This window comes from Scedosporium apiospermum (assembly GCF_000732125.1).
Source record: "Scedosporium apiospermum strain IHEM 14462 chromosome Unknown SEQ_SAPIO_0154, whole genome shotgun sequence".
Classification (NCBI taxonomy): domain Eukaryota; kingdom Fungi; phylum Ascomycota; class Sordariomycetes; order Microascales; family Microascaceae; genus Scedosporium; species Scedosporium apiospermum.
Window position 1 is genome coordinate 177,285 of NW_015971855.1, and position 17,494 is coordinate 194,778.

Below are 17,494 nucleotides of genomic sequence, written 5' to 3' on the forward strand. Positions count from 1 at the left end.
AATGTAGGCTATTCCGTTGCCATGGCTTCGTACCTTCAATCCGTTCGTCAATCTGTGTATGAGCTGTAGATTGTTCTGCATCTCACTACCTACCAACTCAACTTACATATTGATATCCACGGACATCATAGGTATGTTCATCACCAACAATGCCGAGTCCGCTTCGGTTGCTATGTTCCCGTCACCACTTCCACGACAGCTATGAAATTGAGATTCTGGGGTACAATAATACGCGATACCCGGGACAAGAAACGGTAACACGTTGCAAGACTTACTTGGGACATTGGAAGTTCCTTGAAACTGTTTTGCAGAGGCCGGTAACCGCAGCGTCTTAACTTGGTCGCGTCGTTGAGCGTCCATTCCTCTCAATGTTGAAACTTCTTGGTCCAAAATAGATCACCGGACTTCGGAGACATGATATTGAACACTACTTTTTTCCCAAAGAATACTTTTTTCATTACATCAATTTTCATGACCGTGAATTCATCCTACTTCTTCTTCTTCTTGTCCTTCTTCTTGTCCTTCTTCTTGTCCTTCGTTCCTAGCTCTAGTCAGTCTTCTTGGCTGAACCCTTCGAGCCTTTCCCGTTTGCGGCAGAAATATCATCCAGCGCCATAGACAATTGGTTGGCCTCGATATCGGCGGCCCATAGAGCAGCTCCCACTACACCGGCCAAGGATATTAGTAGTCATTCCTGGAAGCGCACATTCTCGGGGGGGTCAGGGGGTGGGGCGAAGGCGTACCCGTGTTGGTGAACGCGAAGAGGATCGACAAGAAAGGGATCATTTCGAGAAGAGTTGCGACGAGCCCAAATCTAGGGAAAGGTTAACCTCTGCAAGTCAGAAGGCTCAGAAAAGGAGCAAGAGCCTACGCTGTGTATGGCGCAACATGAATCCGAAGCCAGTCTGATTGACGTGATTCGGGCCACCTCTTCAATTGGAAGTACTGGAGGGGGGGAATGTTGTTAGCAAGCGTCGCCGGAGAGCATAGGCACAATCGAACTGTCCCAGACTTACTCGGACGTGGATGATCTTGCCACGGGCTCGGCCTTGGAGGACGAGGAACATAACAGTGCCAATCACGGGGATAAAGTTCAGCGGGAGGTACATGACGTATCGGACAATGGACTTGACACTGAAGCGTTCCAAGGGAGTCTTGATGATGTTTCCCAGTCGTTCCATCGCGGTAGACCCGGGCTTTAACTCTCGTCCTTCCTCGACAATCGCCGTGGCGTTCCTCGAGACCAAGGTGCCGTCAAACGTGTCTATCAGAGCATCGTGGAGGAGCCAATTCCGCGAGATTAAATTGGTAAGCGTGGCGCTCTCGCTGAGGATGAGGACGACGGTGGTAAACACGGCGAGGGGACCGTTAACGAAGACGAGGACGGCTAATTGAGGTAGGTATGTAAAGAAGAACAAGGCGAGGACGATGGTTATAGACAGGAGCAGGTAGGGGCCGATCTGGGCGGCGAATGGCTTCCAGATAGACGGTCGTGTCACGAAGTAGAAGAATCCCTTGACGGGATATAAGTAGGCTCGGCTTTTCGCAGCATCGGCAACCAAGATCTTCGCTTTGTCGTAGTCCTCTTGACTATAGTAACAATAACGATTAAACACTGGCACCACTTGTCAAGACGAGCTAGTAGCTCTCGGCGACGGGGTCACTGACAGCACTTCTTGGGCCGTGGACTGTATTGTCCCTACCGCACTTTTGCGCCTCGATCGCGGCATTGCTGCGTTTTGGCGGCGGATGTTCCGGTCCACGATCTCGAGGTTCGCGTTGGCGTTTCTAGTGTTTCTAATGTTTCTACTGTCGATAAAAATAAAAATAAATATCGCTTTGTTCGTTCCTTCGGCGATGACGAGAAAGTAGAAAGTTTAAGGTGATGCTGACGATGTACGGAACTGAGACGACTCAGGAGATTTAGGAAATAAGGGTTTATTGGACCTATAGACTGCTTGTTATGCCCTTGTAAAAGGCAAGCACGGAGTAGGTAGGTAATGATGAAATGAACTATTATGACATGATATCGGAAGCTATTCGCAGCGAAACCGGTGATGGTTGCTGGGACAGGAGAGCTGAGCTTCGCGTCTGCCAGTCAAGGCGCCATTGGCCTGTCACACCGTACACCGTATCAATACTGAGTAGCAGTTGTCCAGCTTTGATGGTTCCTGCCCGGAAACGCCCCAGCTTTTTGTCGTAGAAAGTAGTTTAGAAACTAATCTACATGTACTTCGTAGCTTCTCTTGTTTTCTCACTGGTGGCAAATAGCACACTGTGACATGGCGGGATGACCTCATCGACCATGAATGGGGACGGATGATGTGGGTGGCTCCTGCTTCAATGTTGGGTTTGAGGCATCATGGCATCATCGATCCCGTGCTGAGGATTAGACTCGATTCTAAACTAAACTAGTTTATTAACCTCAGTCTGAGAGAGTTGCCCACGTGCTTGGGTAGCTGGTATGGCCTCTTTTTCGCAGTTGCTGGCCCATCAGGCACACGACAATCAGTGCTCGGTAATACTAGTCTTGTCCTTGTTCTGTCCGAATCACCTGGATGCATGAAGCGGAAGGAATGCTCGGCCGTCTAACTTGATTTGGATCGATGGGCGGGCATCAATAGGCAAGGAGAGAGATCCTTATTCTCAATCTCGAATATGCATGTCGCATGTCACTTCTCTTCTAAAATTACTACTAAGTACTCAGTATGTGTTTCTCATCTCGAGGTTGAAGTATCAAAGACCGTTGCGCTGCATCAGGAGTCAAGGTCAAAGCTGGAATGCCCCACGAGTCTCTTCATTGGAGTGCTTGTCACTTTGGCTGGCTAGGCTGGAGGCTGGAGGAGCACCCATGAACCAAATTCTGGTTCTCTTCTAACAATTAGGAGCCCTTTGAATGTCGCATGACTGTCAGCGGAAAAATCAAAGAACCAGAGCCATGAACCGAGGGTCAAGGCCCAAGAGCAAAGTAAAAGTCCCCAGCGGTTCTAGAATGCGGGACCCCATCCATCAATCCATTCCTGAGTGGTAAACAGAAATACCCCAACATAAAAACAAGACCCTTGATCCTGTTCGAAACATGGCCCTTCGTAATGTGAGAAACACAGAAACAGAGAAAACAAAATCGAGGGAGCATGGAGCCTGGAGCCTGGAGCCTGGAGAGAGGAGGTACTGTCCCCACCAGCTCCCGTTAGAACAAGGAACTCCGGCTCAGCCACCGCCTCAACGTTAATTGGGTATCTCGTCCGACTGTTGGTTCTCTTGAAAATTTTGTGTTTTGTCAGCTCCAATGTTAGAGTTGGCGCGGGCTCCCAAGCTCTGGTCTGCCAAGGGAAATGAGATCATACTATGAGTTGGAGATTGGTTCGCCTAGTACGAAGTAGATATCAATGCTGTCATCGGTGACTTCTGGCAACTGCATTTGCTGCTACAGAGTATGTTCTGGGACTTGATGAGCACTCGATGAGCTGAGCCCGACTGAGCTCGGGTCAATTGCCATGATATTTACGCCCCAAGTGCTAGATTAGATCAAGCGATCAATCGATCCGTTGTGGGGTTTCGGCGTTTGCCTCAATCAGACAATACTTTGGTGTCCTTCGCCCTGGATGAGTCTAGACTTTCGGGGGTGACATCAGACACGGTCGGAGGGTCTGGAGGGTATACGAAGTAGTTAATCTTTATATTAGAGTCCAACTGTCAATCCTTCAATGCAGAGAGAAGGACAGCTTTGGTAATTGAAGCGTATGTCCCAATTGATGCTCTCTCTTAGTGCCCTCGACCCCAGTGCTGTACTTCGAACGAGACTCACCTGAGCCGAGCCAAGTTTACGAACCTCAAAAGCGCGACCTGGGCACGTTTTCATCGATTAAAGTACATCGTCAAAGTACTTGTAGATTATCCATCATCCCGCCAAGCCAGCAACGCTGCACACGGGGTCTCAGTTGAAGGGCATCCGCACTATAACGCATCCGGTTGGCCTGGCCGATGGCATGCGCAGGCCTAGACTGAGCCTAGACACCACATAACGCCCTCCGCATCGACTGGAACCGGACCTGCAACAGGGAAACAGAAACAGCCTGTCGGCATACGAAGTGACCAAATGACGGAGTGACGAAGTGACGAAGTGACGACGACTGGTACGGCGATACCTCCAAAACTCTAACAACCTTGAACTCTCACCCTCATCCCATTGAATCTTCTTTTTTGGTCCTCCTTCTACATTTGAACCGAATGTCGTGGCTCTTCGATCGACCCCTATTGCGATTTTTCCCAACTACTTTTTGTTTCTTCAACCCTGCTGGCTCTGTCTGACCACTATTTACAAGGAAGAACATACGCCAAGCCGTCAAGCCCGCCCCTTCCGTGCTGTAATAATAACCAACAAACTATCGAACCAATCCATCGCCTGTCGCCCAGCGAGTCGAATGGACCCAGACTCCACAACGCCGAGTTGATACGAACCCGTACGAAGTAGTATAATAATCCATCACAAGCGCGACACGAGAGTCCGATTTTTAGGCCCCTTGGCCGACGAAGAAAGGGACCTCGTCCCCTCCAAATCTGTCGAATCGATTTCGAGCATCTCCTCTTTTTTTTTTGTTTTTCTATTTTCTTCGTATTTTCTTCGCCTACGCTGGCTGCGCCGAGGTGACAAAATGCGGCCCCCAAGAGTGGCCATCCTGGTCCTCTTCTTCGCCGCCTCCTCCTTCGTCTTCTTTCGATCCCTGACGTCTCTGGCCCGGGCGAGTGCCATTCCGCAGCCCCTAACACGAACTCCCTCTCGCCTGAGAAGCTTCTTCACCTTCTCCTCGCCCTTGGCTCTCTTCCCGCCGAATGCCGCCATCAGCCTGACCGACGACAACAGCACCTCCTTTCCAGCCCGACCTGCCGCGTTCGGCCCCCCACTGCCAACCAAGGGTCTAAGCGGTCAATTATGGATCGGGAGCGGCTTTGCCGACGATAATCTACAAGAGGGTGAGGGCGAGGGTGAGCTGGGGTGCAGTGATATTCCTGGTTGGGAGGATGGCCGCTCCCGCGTGGCCTTTAAAGCCTCTGCCAAGACGATGATTTCCAGTGGCCGTAAGGACGTCCCTGCTGCGGACAATTCCAATCGCTCTAGGAGGAGAGGCAGCCCCATGGCTGTCTATGACCGAGACTCGGCTACCGATTCCATTCCCACACCGCCTGGCGCCGAGCCCGTTGACGATGGCACCGATGACTACCTACAACACGGCCTTCCGCCGAAGCAACGAGGCACTCTCGGAACATCGGGTGCTGGCCATGCAGATATCCAGTCAATGCAGGAGACTGCCGAGATCACAGGCAAGATCGTACTGCTGAGCCGGGGTGGCTGTGGTTTCTTGGAAAAGGTCAAATGGGCTCAGCGAAGAGGCGCCAAGGCTCTCATTGTCGGAGACAACAGGAAGGGTGGACCTCTGATCCAGATGTTTGCTAGGGGCGATACATCTAACGTGTCTATACCTTCGGTGTTTACAGCGAGGACGACTGCACACCTCTTGTCTTCTCTGACCCAGCCCGGCAGCTTCATCGAGGATATTATCGACGAGAATGGAAATGCCGCGCTCAAGGTACAGCATTCCGATACATCGAAGAAGCAGAGGAAGACCAAGCCTGCCAAATTAGCCGGCGCTGCATTCTCTCGAATCGCGGGCGCGCCAAAGCCCAAATCCCGCGTCCAAGGACAACCTCAAAGACGTAGCTGGTTATCAAGTCTTTTTAGCTGGGGAAAGAGTTCCACAACTGCGGCGGGGAAGGGTGGTTCATCAGGCAGCAGTCATGACTGGGTCTTGGTGGAGGAATGGGACGATGAAGTCGATCAGCTTCTCCATGATAGCTTGAGGAAAGGGACGAAACAGGATAGTTCTAATCGCCCAGGTGGATCATCACCTGGGGCTCAAGAATGGCGCGATTCGGATGCGGATAATGGGTTCGATAATGAGTCTTATGACCCGGAAAAGAATGCGCTAATCGGCGACGAAAACGAAGACGACGTTGCTTCCGATGAGAATGGTGGAAGGAAAGGCGGCCGCCTCATGTCCAAGATCTTTGGCGAGGACGACGATACTGGCGATCGACCTCCCGAGATGCCGAAGCCGAAGCCAGAGAAACCCGACGAGCCCAGCCACGACCCGCCCCAGCGCGAGGGCCTCTGGGTTACCATCACGCCATCGAGCAGCGCCAGTTCCTTCTTCGACACGTTACTAGTCTTGGTCATCTCTCCGCTCATCACTCTCTCCGTGGTGTATGCCCTGCTTATCGTTAGAGCCCGAATCCGAAGGAGAAGATGGCGAGCTCCCAAGTCCATCGTCGAGAGGCTTCCCGTACGGACCTACCACGCCGCTGCTCCCTCGCCCATCCACTCCCCCCGCATCCCCTCGCCCACGAGCAGCTCCCCGACAACACCGCTCCTACAAGCGACCCCGTCGAGGTCGAGACCCCGGTCCAGGACCACGACAGGCGTGCCTGAATCAAGTAATTTCTTGACTGTCAGTATTCCTATGCAGTCGTGTAAACCGCTGTCACGGGCTGACCATGAGAAGCCGCCACAGGTGTCGAGCGAGTGGAAGAAGTTCATGGGCAAACAGGTGGAGTGCGTCGTTTGCCTGGAGGAATACGTCGACGGCGTGAGCCGGGTTATGAGTTTACCCTGCGGCCACGAATTCCACGTCGAGTGCATGTGAGTCTTTACAAAACATCCTTACTTTCCTGTTCCCTCGAGCTTTTCCTACTTCCTTTCCACTGCCCCCCTCCTCTCTTGATCGCTTCGCTAACACGATCGTGCTTTACAGAACTCCTTGGCTCATTACCAGAAGACGCACTTGTCCCATCTGCAAGGGCGACGTAGTCCGATCGCTTGCGCGGGGACCCCCTACAAGTCCCAGATACGAGCCTTATCATGACAGCAGCAGCGACGAAGAGGATATTGAACCACCCCGACGCAGTGACACCGGCGGAAGCAACAGTGACGACGAGATGGAGCGTGGGACCCTATCATTCCGGACTTTCCACGCTCGGCCGAGCGCGAGCCGACTGGGAAGATGGTTTGGATCTCTCATGAGCTCCGTTGCCGGTTCTACTTCGCAGCCCGCTCGCGAACCCGAAGATCCGCGGACACGATGAATCGATGAATAGATCCTTCCGCAAGAGTTGACTGCTCATACAACATGTCGCCAGCCTGCTGAAACTTGTTTTCTTTTTCCAACGAAATGATACCCCCTCCCCTTTTTATCGTCGGCCCTAACTAGGTACCCTCTCTAATGGCGCTCGACTTACCTGACTCCCCTTTTTACTATCTTGTGTTCTCTCTTTTCTTTCCCTCTTTTTTTTTGCATACATTTTCCATCATGACCAAGAGGTATCGGCGCAGTACGGATGAGTGGGTTTATTGGAGGTTTTACTGGGAAGGCCTTATTGTACTACTGGGCTCGGATTTTTCCTCTTTTTTGTCTTTTGTCAGTCGTTGACTCCTCGCTCGATCATTCAACATCGTTTCTTTGTTACTTGAATTGCAACTATCGTATTCATAACTATGATCAATACAATGCACATTATTTCTCTTGTGTATCCTCCACCTTCGATTCTCGCTAGAAACTGTAATTAACGGTCCGGCGGTATTTTGAAACGACTGTGAACTGTCACCAGGAGAATATTAATTTCTCCAGCAATATCATCGAACCACCCACTTTATTTATAGCCGCCAGTCAGAGGAGGCTGAAGTGAGTTTAATGAAGACCTCAAGATCAACCCCCCCACCAAGACCTAGACTTCTCAGCTTTCGAGCCAATCGTTCCTATTAGTTAGACATCAGTGTAGACTATCATCCCAGGCTCTTCATCCTCGCACACCACCCATGTCCACGCAGCACTAGGCCAGTAATTCATAAGGAGAGAGTCCTCGCTCTCATAAGCTGCAGTCTTGAAGAGCGAGGAGTCACGAGATCTCATATCTTGCACCTTTTCGGGCGTCGCTAGAGCAAGAAAGTGGTGTCGACGGGTTCTGTCAAGTGCTCTACGTGTTTTCCTTTTCTTAGCCTCGGAGAGGTCAAGTCATTTTGTGCAGTCCTACTTCCTTTGTAACAACTTACATTGCATTCCCAAAGATACCGTGGCACAGAGACGGCTCTTTCTTCAGTAGGCCCGCGCGCCAGATGCAGGACCTTCCCTTGTGGATCGCCGCATCGATCTTGGTCTGGAGATTCGGGAAGTGCTCTCGTAGCGCCACTAGCGATATCACGCAGCCCGGGGCTCCATGGCACCATTGTACATAGGGACTCGAGGTCTTCCCGGCCGACGAGGGCCAATTCCCGTCGTCGAATTGAGTGTCAAGGAATTTGTCCAATCGCGTTTCCAGTTTCGGTGCCAACGATGGAGTTGTGAGGACGAGTTGGGTAATAATACCGACGTCTCCGTGCGCGGCGCCGATGTAGTGCTTGTCATGGAACAACCAGTTGCCTCTCCCATCGTCACCGACTTCGATGATGGATATCGATATTGCTCTGATGGCATCCTCGAGTAAGGGAGCACTATCCGGGACGAAGTGCCTCACCAGTCGCAGGAAGTATAGCGTACCAGCCCTCCCACAGAAAAGCTCCGAAGGAAACACATCCGCTCTACCCAACGAGTGGAGAACGGGTGCCAAGCTCGCGAGGAATGTCTTGACGTCGTCTGGATCCCTGGAGATACAAGCCTTCACGGCGTCGTACGCAAGCCTCTCGCTCTTGAGCCCACACGCTCCCGTTCGAACCTTGAGACTACCCCTGTCTCCACGGAGGTATCTCTTCGCCCAACGAGAGACCGAGTGATCTGCTACCCGGAGGTCTGGCTGAGCCTCGGAGGCCCGGAAGAAGAGATACGCGAGGGCAGTGGGGCCGGAAAGTAGGCCGCCGAGGTGGAGAGGGCCGCTGCTTCTTGAGACGTAGGATTCCTGGGGCGGAGTATGGAGGAGGATTTCTTCGAGGGCCTCTTTGAGGAGGGAGGGGGGGCTTCGTGGGAGTGTTAGGGGTTGGGAGAAGGTGTTTGGAATGAAGCGAGACTCGTTCATTGTTGTTCTGGGAATTATTTAGATTGAGAAGAACAAGCGGCTAGGCGACGCGTCGCTGTGCTATGTTTGCGATTCGCAACAAAAGAGGATACCAGAATCGAGGAACGCAGCATTTCTGCTTTACCCAGTGGATGTTACACGGCAAATGTCCATATATAAACTATCATATCATTCCAGAGTCTCTTTGGAGAGACGGAGGGGCATCAACATCACATGGATCGGTTCGTTAAGGTCTCTCAATGCTCGTTTCTGTCATTCCCATGGTAGAATCTTAACTTTGAGCTAGGTCTTTACAAAAAGAGCGACGAATTATATCCGTCATCGTAAGTCTCGAGCCCTCGAGAGTTAAATGCTTTAAGACCTCAGTTCTGTATTTCGTCAAAGAGGGAAAGTCCAAGAGCTTCGTCTCATTCTAGTAACCCCAACTTTACTCTGAAGTCTACCACTTGTAACCAGCTGGAAATCTCCGGAGGGGCATGTTTCGCGTCCTCCATTTCGGTGAGATTCGATTGGGCGGGGAAGCGCAAAGATAAGGCCACTGAAGCCCCTCATCAATGCCAAGTACGCGTACACTGTAACCCGGACAAGGTCTGGGGCAGTGCTGAAGCATCTGGGCATGTCGCTGAGACAAGCCCCCACATGTACTTCGTGGTAGTACTCTCACCCTCGATGACAACGTAGGCCTCTAACTAAATTAGGTCAGGGTACGCGTACAAAATACAGTCTTAGTGTACTCATTTACAAAGGAAGTTGAATCCCAGGCGCAGATTTGGGACTTCACACGTACTCAGCGTCAGGGATCACGTTAATAATAGCATCATCCAACATTCGTCATCCTTCTGTTTCAATCCCGTTCCCTTTCTTCGCCATTCCCTCTCGTGGAAACGGGACATTATTCTACGATCAACAACAGGTTTCCTTATAAAACTACAACTTTCATTTCTTCCGACGGCCAGTACGATTTCTTACCCACGACTTTCCCATTCGAAACTATTTCCTTTTCTCGTCTCAAACCCAATAATCCCGAGGTGTCCGAATAATGCTGGTCAAGTCGGTCCTCTCAGCCGGGCTCGCTGCCACGGCAGCCCACGCCTTCGTCGTCATCCCCATCGCCGACGCTGATCGAACCATCTCCGATCTCCTCCCCTTCGACGCCCCGTCGAAGGCCCACGAGCAGTCCATCGACATCGCCTGCCCCGGATGCCCCGTCGACATCAAGGATGGCGTCGCCGTCGATGACGTCCCGAACCATCTTGAGATGACCTTCTCGATCGACACGTCCTCCAACGGCGACAGCCTCCTAGCCAACGGCTTCGAGCTCTACCCCAACCCCGATCCCTTCGCCAATTCCCTCGTCGCTCCCCAGGTCACCGAGCCCAGCAACATGGATGACAAGGCTCATGTCAAGGTCCAGCGACTGGGTTACAGGTTCCACGTCTACCCCATCGCTAAGGAGGAGGAGAGCCAGCAGCTCGAGCTTATCGGCGTCGACCTCCAGGTCGTCGAGGTTGGCGGAGCTTTCGTCAACGGTATCCCCGCCGTCAAGATCCGCCTTGTGAAGAACGGTGACAGCCTCGCCATCGCGAACGTCCAGACCGTGGAGGCCGCTCCCGCATTCGGTGCCAACTGCACCACTCTGCTCTGCAAGTGGAGGGCCTTCATCGCCAACAAGATCGCGGCGATGAGGGGCTCCGGTCGCCCTTGCCACGGAAACAAGGAACAGGCCGGCCCTGGACCCCACGGCCACCCTCACGGCATGCACGGTGGTATGAATGGCATGCCTCATGGTATGCCTCATGGAGGACCTCCTCACCTCCCTCACCACCCCGCCATGTCCTCCCCTCCCAGCGCCGCCCCCGAGGGCCAGTTCCATCACCCCGCTCCCTTCCATCATGGTCATCGTCACCATGGTCTCGCCCACGTCTTCATTATGATCCTTACCCACATCCTCCTTCCTATTCTTATTGGTATCGCTGCCGGTGTCACTGCTAGCATGTAAGTTCTAACCCCCCCCCCCCCCCCCCCCCCCCCTTTTTTCTTTTTTCTTTTTTTCAACGTTGAATGTTTTTCACAGTATGCTAACTGGTGAATAGTGTTGGCATGATCCTCGTCTCTATCGTGCTGCGTGTCTACAAGGTTATCCGTGGACGCAAGCCCGCTCCTGAGCAGCCTCCTAGCTACAAGGCCGACCCTTCCGAGGCTGTCCTCGCCGATGAGGAGAAGGCCGGTCTTATGGAGGACCAGGAGCACCTCGAGCCTCCCCCGTCGTACCCGGAGGAGACCCCTGCTGCTAAGCTCTAAATGATGAAGTAAACGTAGCGGAATGTTGAGGTTCTCTCTGTGTACTCTGTTTGCGCCTCTAGCAAAAGAGAATATGTGACGCTAGACAGTCTGGGTGGTTGGATTCCATGGTTGGCTAGGCAGTACAGGAGGATAAGTTGAGGAGGACGTAAAGTTGTACTCTCGATCGGTTGTGTATTCTATCTGGTTAAAACTGAAATTCATTTCTTATTTCGAAGGGTGCGCCTAGCACCATCAACTATCAATCAAAAGAACAAAAAGCAAAAAAGACATAGCCCTTTGTGTTGTAAATTGTATCCGTCCGCTGCTCCCGTAAATTCCGCGGTCCTATGTTCCAAATGTTCTGCTGTAACCACACGATGCCTTCAAGTGTCAAACACCTGCCTAACCATATTTGCCCCATGTCCAATTCCTTCTCGCCAACCACTATGAATTATACATGTCTAGACATTAAGAATATTTCCAGCATCCAGTGCTGTCCGAAGAGCATCCATAATTTCAAACGCCATTTATCCCCCATTTCGATAAACACCATCTTTCTCCAACCTATGCCCGATTCATCACCCCATCTTCCGTCACCTCCAGCGGAGGGCTCATTTGCGGTTTCCTTCGACTACTCGAATGAGTCGAATTCGGCCTCTCCGCCATCCACGGGGCTGTCTCAACCGGTAATCCCACCAGGTCGACGGCGCTACGGGAGCCGGGGTGGACGAGAGCCGCCCTTCGAAGGCTGCTAATGGAGTGTCTCGAATTTAAACTTACGGGGCGGCTTCCCACGCTGGGCGGTGCGAGGAAGATACCGGAGCCGTTATTCATTGCAAAGTATGGGTCGCTGATAGCGCTGAGTCTCTCGCCGATCTTTGGTTCTCGCCGCACTCTGTTAACCGAGAAGTAAGGAGCGGTGGGCTCTCGGTCCTCGGCGTCTGAACCTGCCGCCTTCGTCTCCGGCATGTCAGGAGCCCGGCGCTCTAGTTTCTCGAAGAACTTGGCTCGATACGATTTCAGGGGTTTTGGAAAGTCCTCTTTGTCCCGTGTGAGAGACATCCACGACGATATGACGCCAAGAATGATGAGCACCAGGACGGCTAACACGAGAACCGCTTGAATAATGACAATAATGATGCCTAGCGCCGTAGATGGAATGCCTCCGAGATCAAAGCCGGGCAAGAATCCAACGGACAATCCCGCCGTAGCTACCTTGCTAATACTTAGCAACCAAACCGCCACCGCAGAATTTCGCAAACCCTCAAAGGGCTTGAGTCTCGCGATGACGACGAAGGCGATGATCTCCACTACCAAGAGGCCGAATACCTGCGCTGTCGGACTCGTGATGGCGGCTCCGAGGAAGATTGCCCGCACGAGTTGATATCCAAACCACCAGGCGAAGAACCACCATCTCGTGTGTCGGTAGTGGGCGGTTAGCCAGCCGAATCTCTTGATGTAGCCTTCGTCCTCATGCGCGGTAGGTCTGCTTTTGTTGTCGTCGATGTACCTGATTCGGAACCAGGGGATTGTTGCAAGCGGGCGCCGGGAGGATTCTTCCTCTAGTAAGAGCCTCGAGGCACAGATGATGGTGACGAACGGGACGACTTTGAAAATTCGCCCTCGTTCGAGCCTCAGTCTATCCGAGGCAATCTCGTATCTACCGAACCGAAGCCGGGTGTAACACGCATAGCCGACAACGCTGCCCACGCTGAGCAGGATGAGAAACCCCAGCACGCCCGCGATGACCTTCGGCTCCGGCGGTCCAGGGAGCGTGAGCTGAAAAAGGGCCAGGGTCATCAAAGGAGCGAAGCCGATGAAGAATGTCCTCAGGATAGCAACTCCTATGTAGCCGGGCAAATGAGATCGGAAGTAGCTGAACTTTTCAATCTCAACCCGCTTTTGAATGATGGACCTATTCAAAGCGTATCCGAGTACTGTTATAGATAGCATTATCAAGGCCAAGAGAACTAAAAACCATATAATCGCCACAAGAAATGCATCAGGGGCCGGTATCTTCACCTCGGCAAGCGTGCCAGGGAATCTGCTCGGGAAACCAGACAACGGCAGACCTGGTAGTGCTGGACGACCACCCCAGGTATAATCGTCCGGGTTACTCGAATTGAAAGGCGGGCTCTGCCTCTTAAATAGCCCCTGCGAGATTGCGACGGACTTGTCTATGGTCTCACGTGTCCGCTGCACACGCAAGGATCGTCCGTACAGTTGCTGCGCAAACCCGCTATCAGAAACAACAGATCCGACAGTATTTGCCTCGCTTGCATTCCCAGTTATCCCGACGAAAGAGGATATGCCATCGACCACCTTGTCCGCGTAGATGAGGCCAGCTGACCAGGCAAAGTTGCTCCTCCAAGCCGCCAGGACGCTGGGCCACCGCACAGACACAGCGCCGAAGAAGAATATGGAGTGGAAAGTCTCGAACACGATTAACCCCGAGATGGCGTGGGCGTAATGAGTCCTCATTTGGGGGATGTTGCTGCCGTATATGGCAAGGACGAAAGAAGAAAGGACGGCCAGAGTCGTAAAGAAGCCGAGCACTATTGGGATCGCTATAGGGTGCGAGAAGCTGTGGCCGTTTTTCAACGAGGCCTGGAAGCATCCTACACGTGTTTGAGAGGTATTCGAGAATATTTGTAGACGCGCAATGCCATCGAAATCGGGAATTCCGTAGGCTATACTCGGAATAACGTCGAGTTCGAATGGAGGGATGGGGATTTGCGCCCATGCTGTTATTGGAGTACTAACATCAACGGGACACATACTGCGAGATGTGTTAGCTCGCAAAGACCATCTTCCCTACCTCTTTTTGTTCCCTCGCTGGAGTTAGAAACCTACCTGTAGACTTGCGTTAAGCATGGATCGAAAATCATCTCGAACCGCTGCTCGCCGTCTGCTCGTTATTAGCTAGGCTTCCCAGGAAAGGAGACGGGAAATCTAGTTGGATACACTCACACGCCTCAACCGATATATGTACTGACACTGGTTAGCCCGACGTCTTTTTTATTGGCCCCCAGCTCTCATATAAATACCTACACATAACATTCTCGTTGGTAAGGGCCGTAGACCCATGCATATTGAAAAGAACAGTAAAATTGTCCCTGTACAGGCCGGCATCGAATTTGGTTATGCTGAACAAGTCGTTTCCCCCACCGCAGTCGCCAAAATCTCCGGTGTAGAGTGCGGGTGTCCGATGCGATGGAAGCAAAATCCTCTCTCCATTCTGATCAACTCCCGGCACGAGCCTCGTCTCTCGTCCCTCGACCTCGGCGTGGAGATTGGACAGGGTAAATAGGAAGGGCAACAGGACCCCCAACCTCAACGATCTATATGAGGGCATGTTGGCTTCGCTTGTATTCCAATGGGACGCGGACTAGAAAGTCGCCTGGCGAAGAAGCACAGATGAGTTGTAAGCGAGGGGGCTCACAATTGAGCTCCGGGGCTATCGATAACGGCTTTGGAGACTTGAGGTGCGTCTCGAGGCATCAGGCACTGGAGTCGGGACGCGAAGGACGCGAGCGAGGGTATTGGTCGCGTACTGCTGGGTGTAACTCGGGGAGCACGTCCACTTCTTGAAGAAAGCGTCCATATGTTAACCGACGCAATCTGGACGCTCCGTGAAAAGATAAGAATCAACGAAAGTTCAATATTCAGAATACATTCCCAGCATGTAGTCAGAATTAAGCTATCTAGGCGTCTAGGGCGAAGTTGAGGAATGTCGTGCGAGATAGGGTCCGTTCCTGGATCGGATCGACAACACTAATGGTATGTAGCAAACAACTCTTCCTGAAGACGGGACCGACAGACATAAGAGTGGAAATAGACGTATCCCGTTAAACGGGATGTTCAAACAGGAAATGAGAAATATGAAGCACCACGCAACTTAGGCACAAAGATCCGCGGCCCACAGTTTGGAGGTGACGAGAGCCCCCCCTCCCATTTTGAAGCCGTGTTCATCAAACGGCCAAGGTAATAGAAAGGAGTTGGCAGTCTCTCGGCGCCATGCGATCTCCAGCTTGGTTAGGAGAGAAAAAGAAAAAGCAAGGGTCTCAACTTCGAGTAAATTGCTACTTTAAGTCTTTCAAGAATGTATCAATATGCGGACATATCTGTGTCAGCACCACAATTGCTCAGTTGGAGATGGGTATGTAGAGGGGCGCGCATTATCACAGGTTGTCTTTGCGATAAGTACATGAAAGCCAAGATTGATGTTGGGGAGGCTGGTTACGAATAAAATCTGGCCACTCGAGATGTATGAAGGAGTGGTACTGGTGCTGCGATTATCCTCAGCAGCCGGTTCTAGTAGAAAATCGAAACACTCTTGGTAGGAAGTTGGGAGGCACTGGTGAGGATCCAGTCGTCACTCGTGATACTTAAATGGCGGTTGGCGGAAGGGGACAGGAGACTTCATTAGCAGAGACAAAAATGAAGGACTCGGGACAAGAGATAAGACGGGCGATGAAATCCAAGGACGGCTCAGCTGTATTACTCTGCTCTTGCCTCATTGTTTTCAGGATGCCGATTTTGGAGATGAGCCCTTCGTCTCAACGTTGCAATTTGCGAACAACCCTTGTCAGTGATCCTGAGAACAATCTTGTTCCTGCCTTTCGGATCAGCAGTAGACGGCAAGACCTACCGATACGACGGGAGAAGGAAGACATGGCTGCCGAATCTGTGAGTTCGCGGATTAGATCGATGATGTTGCATGTGAATACTTGCTCGATCACGAGTGAGGTATTTTGAGGGTCTGGGTTGTCCTGGTCTCTGTCACTGGCAGGCGTTACTGGGCTCCTAATAGTATTTGGTACGATGACAGCTTCCCATCGATGTCTCGTCCGGTAGGTCCTACCAACTATAGTACTTGTTGTCTCGTTTGACTTCTCTTTGCTCTCATCCATCGCCCTATTCTTGAATATTGGGTCTACACTCGGACCACATCTAAATCCCCGCGCCTGCGCCTGCGCCGGTCCGCCCACGATGATTCTTAGTCAAGAGACCGGACATCTCCGCTGTCGTCCCCCGCAGCCGGTCCAGCATCTCCCTATCGCCGCCCGTTTCCTGCTTCCACCCCGCGGAAAAGACTCGAGTTCCCGCGTCGGGGATGAACGACAATTAATAGCTAGCGTCGCCAAGATATATCCGTGTCCATTCATCAACGCCACTATTAGTGTCGTCAGACGTAGCGCCTCTCGCGTCAGCCACCCTGGAGCTTCGCACAAGAGTGTGCGGCTCAATAGCACATGCAATATTAACTGGGCTGGGATGAGAGGATGCGAGGAGAGGGAATGCAGGCAGTTGCAGGCGGATGGCAGCGGAGCCCCCTTCTGCAACCTCCAGATGGATGAGTGAATTAACGTCGTCTGTTGCCTGAACTGCTGCGAGAAGATTTACTCAATATCAATCAAACAATTTGAATGTTATTAGGAAGTCACTGGTGACTTTTACTAATGCCGATTATTACCATTGCCTGGCATCGCAGCATAGCCCGGCTCTGGTCATTTTCTCTGGCGTCCTTTCTCCTTTCGGAGATGACGCAACGTCCTCTGTGGGCTGGCCGAAGCCTACAAAATACAGGGATGAATCGGGATCCACACCACGTCTACCGAGTCGAGCACACTATGAAGTAGATCAATTGATCCATCAATAACGAAGGACCCGCCTCCGATACGATTTTATGTTCGGAACAACTAGTATCGATTTATGTTTATTAATCCTGCTACGTATGCTACACTCTGTCTCTGACCGCTTGACAAAATGGCCAGTTGCGACCCGCAAGGTCTCACCGGGTCAATTGACATGTGGGAACTGCTTGCCCACAATACCCATTTCCTTCTTCCTTCCGGGCTCGGGTATAAGTCTAGATACTTACAAGACTTTGGTCAATATCTGCCATCTGCCATCTCCGCGGCCGCCTGTAACCTTGAGATTCTAGATGGAAAGGGCAAGTGAAACTTGGGCCGTCCCTTTTTATTGAATGTATTACCAACTACTCGGCACTGCCAGAGCCTATAACACAAGTACGGGGAGGCTGTCTCGTCATGCAAGTCCGAACCATTAATATCTTCCATCCCGCAGCGGACATTCTGCAAGACCCTGAGAGTCCTTGAAGCACACTCACCGATCAGGGTTGCCAGAC

General features: G+C 52.0%; 5 protein-coding genes across 5 annotated transcripts; 2 read left to right on the forward strand and 3 right to left on the reverse strand.

The window, feature by feature from the left end:
• Positions 1 to 547: 547 nt before the first annotated feature.
• Positions 548 to 1,730, reverse strand: SAPIO_CDS9856 (uncharacterized protein; the record flags this gene model as incomplete). Its single annotated transcript, XM_016791150.1, has 5 exons — positions 548 to 663; positions 744 to 814; positions 872 to 945; positions 1,017 to 1,590; positions 1,669 to 1,730. The coding sequence occupies 5 exons, from the start codon at positions 1,728 to 1,730 to the stop codon at positions 548 to 550; spliced, it is 897 nt and encodes a 298-aa protein (XP_016638994.1).
• Positions 1,731 to 4,655: 2,925 nt separating this feature from the next.
• Positions 4,656 to 7,140, forward strand: SAPIO_CDS9857 (Pa domain-containing protein; the record flags this gene model as incomplete). Its single annotated transcript, XM_016791151.1, has 2 exons — positions 4,656 to 6,697; positions 6,810 to 7,140. 2 exons carry the CDS (start codon positions 4,656 to 4,658, stop codon positions 7,138 to 7,140), a joined length of 2,373 nt encoding a protein of 790 aa, XP_016638995.1.
• Positions 7,141 to 7,817: 677 nt separating this feature from the next.
• SAPIO_CDS9858 (Uncharacterized protein) lies at positions 7,818 to 9,060 on the reverse strand (the record flags this gene model as incomplete). Its single annotated transcript, XM_016791152.1, has 2 exons — positions 7,818 to 8,028; positions 8,105 to 9,060. 2 exons carry the CDS (start codon positions 9,058 to 9,060, stop codon positions 7,818 to 7,820), a joined length of 1,167 nt encoding a protein of 388 aa, XP_016638996.1.
• Positions 9,061 to 10,099: 1,039 nt separating this feature from the next.
• SAPIO_CDS9859 (uncharacterized protein) lies at positions 10,100 to 11,361 on the forward strand (the record flags this gene model as incomplete). The annotated part of the gene is made up of 2 exons (XM_016791153.1): positions 10,100 to 11,055; positions 11,154 to 11,361. The coding sequence occupies 2 exons, from the start codon at positions 10,100 to 10,102 to the stop codon at positions 11,359 to 11,361; spliced, it is 1,164 nt and encodes a 387-aa protein (XP_016638997.1).
• A 546-nt stretch (positions 11,362 to 11,907) lies between these two features.
• Positions 11,908 to 14,698, reverse strand: SAPIO_CDS9860 (uncharacterized protein; the record flags this gene model as incomplete). Its single annotated transcript, XM_016791154.1, has 4 exons — positions 11,908 to 13,258; positions 13,322 to 14,122; positions 14,197 to 14,251; positions 14,395 to 14,698. 4 exons carry the CDS (start codon positions 14,696 to 14,698, stop codon positions 11,908 to 11,910), a joined length of 2,511 nt encoding a protein of 836 aa, XP_016638998.1.
• Between the last annotated feature and the right edge of the window lie 2,796 nt (positions 14,699 to 17,494).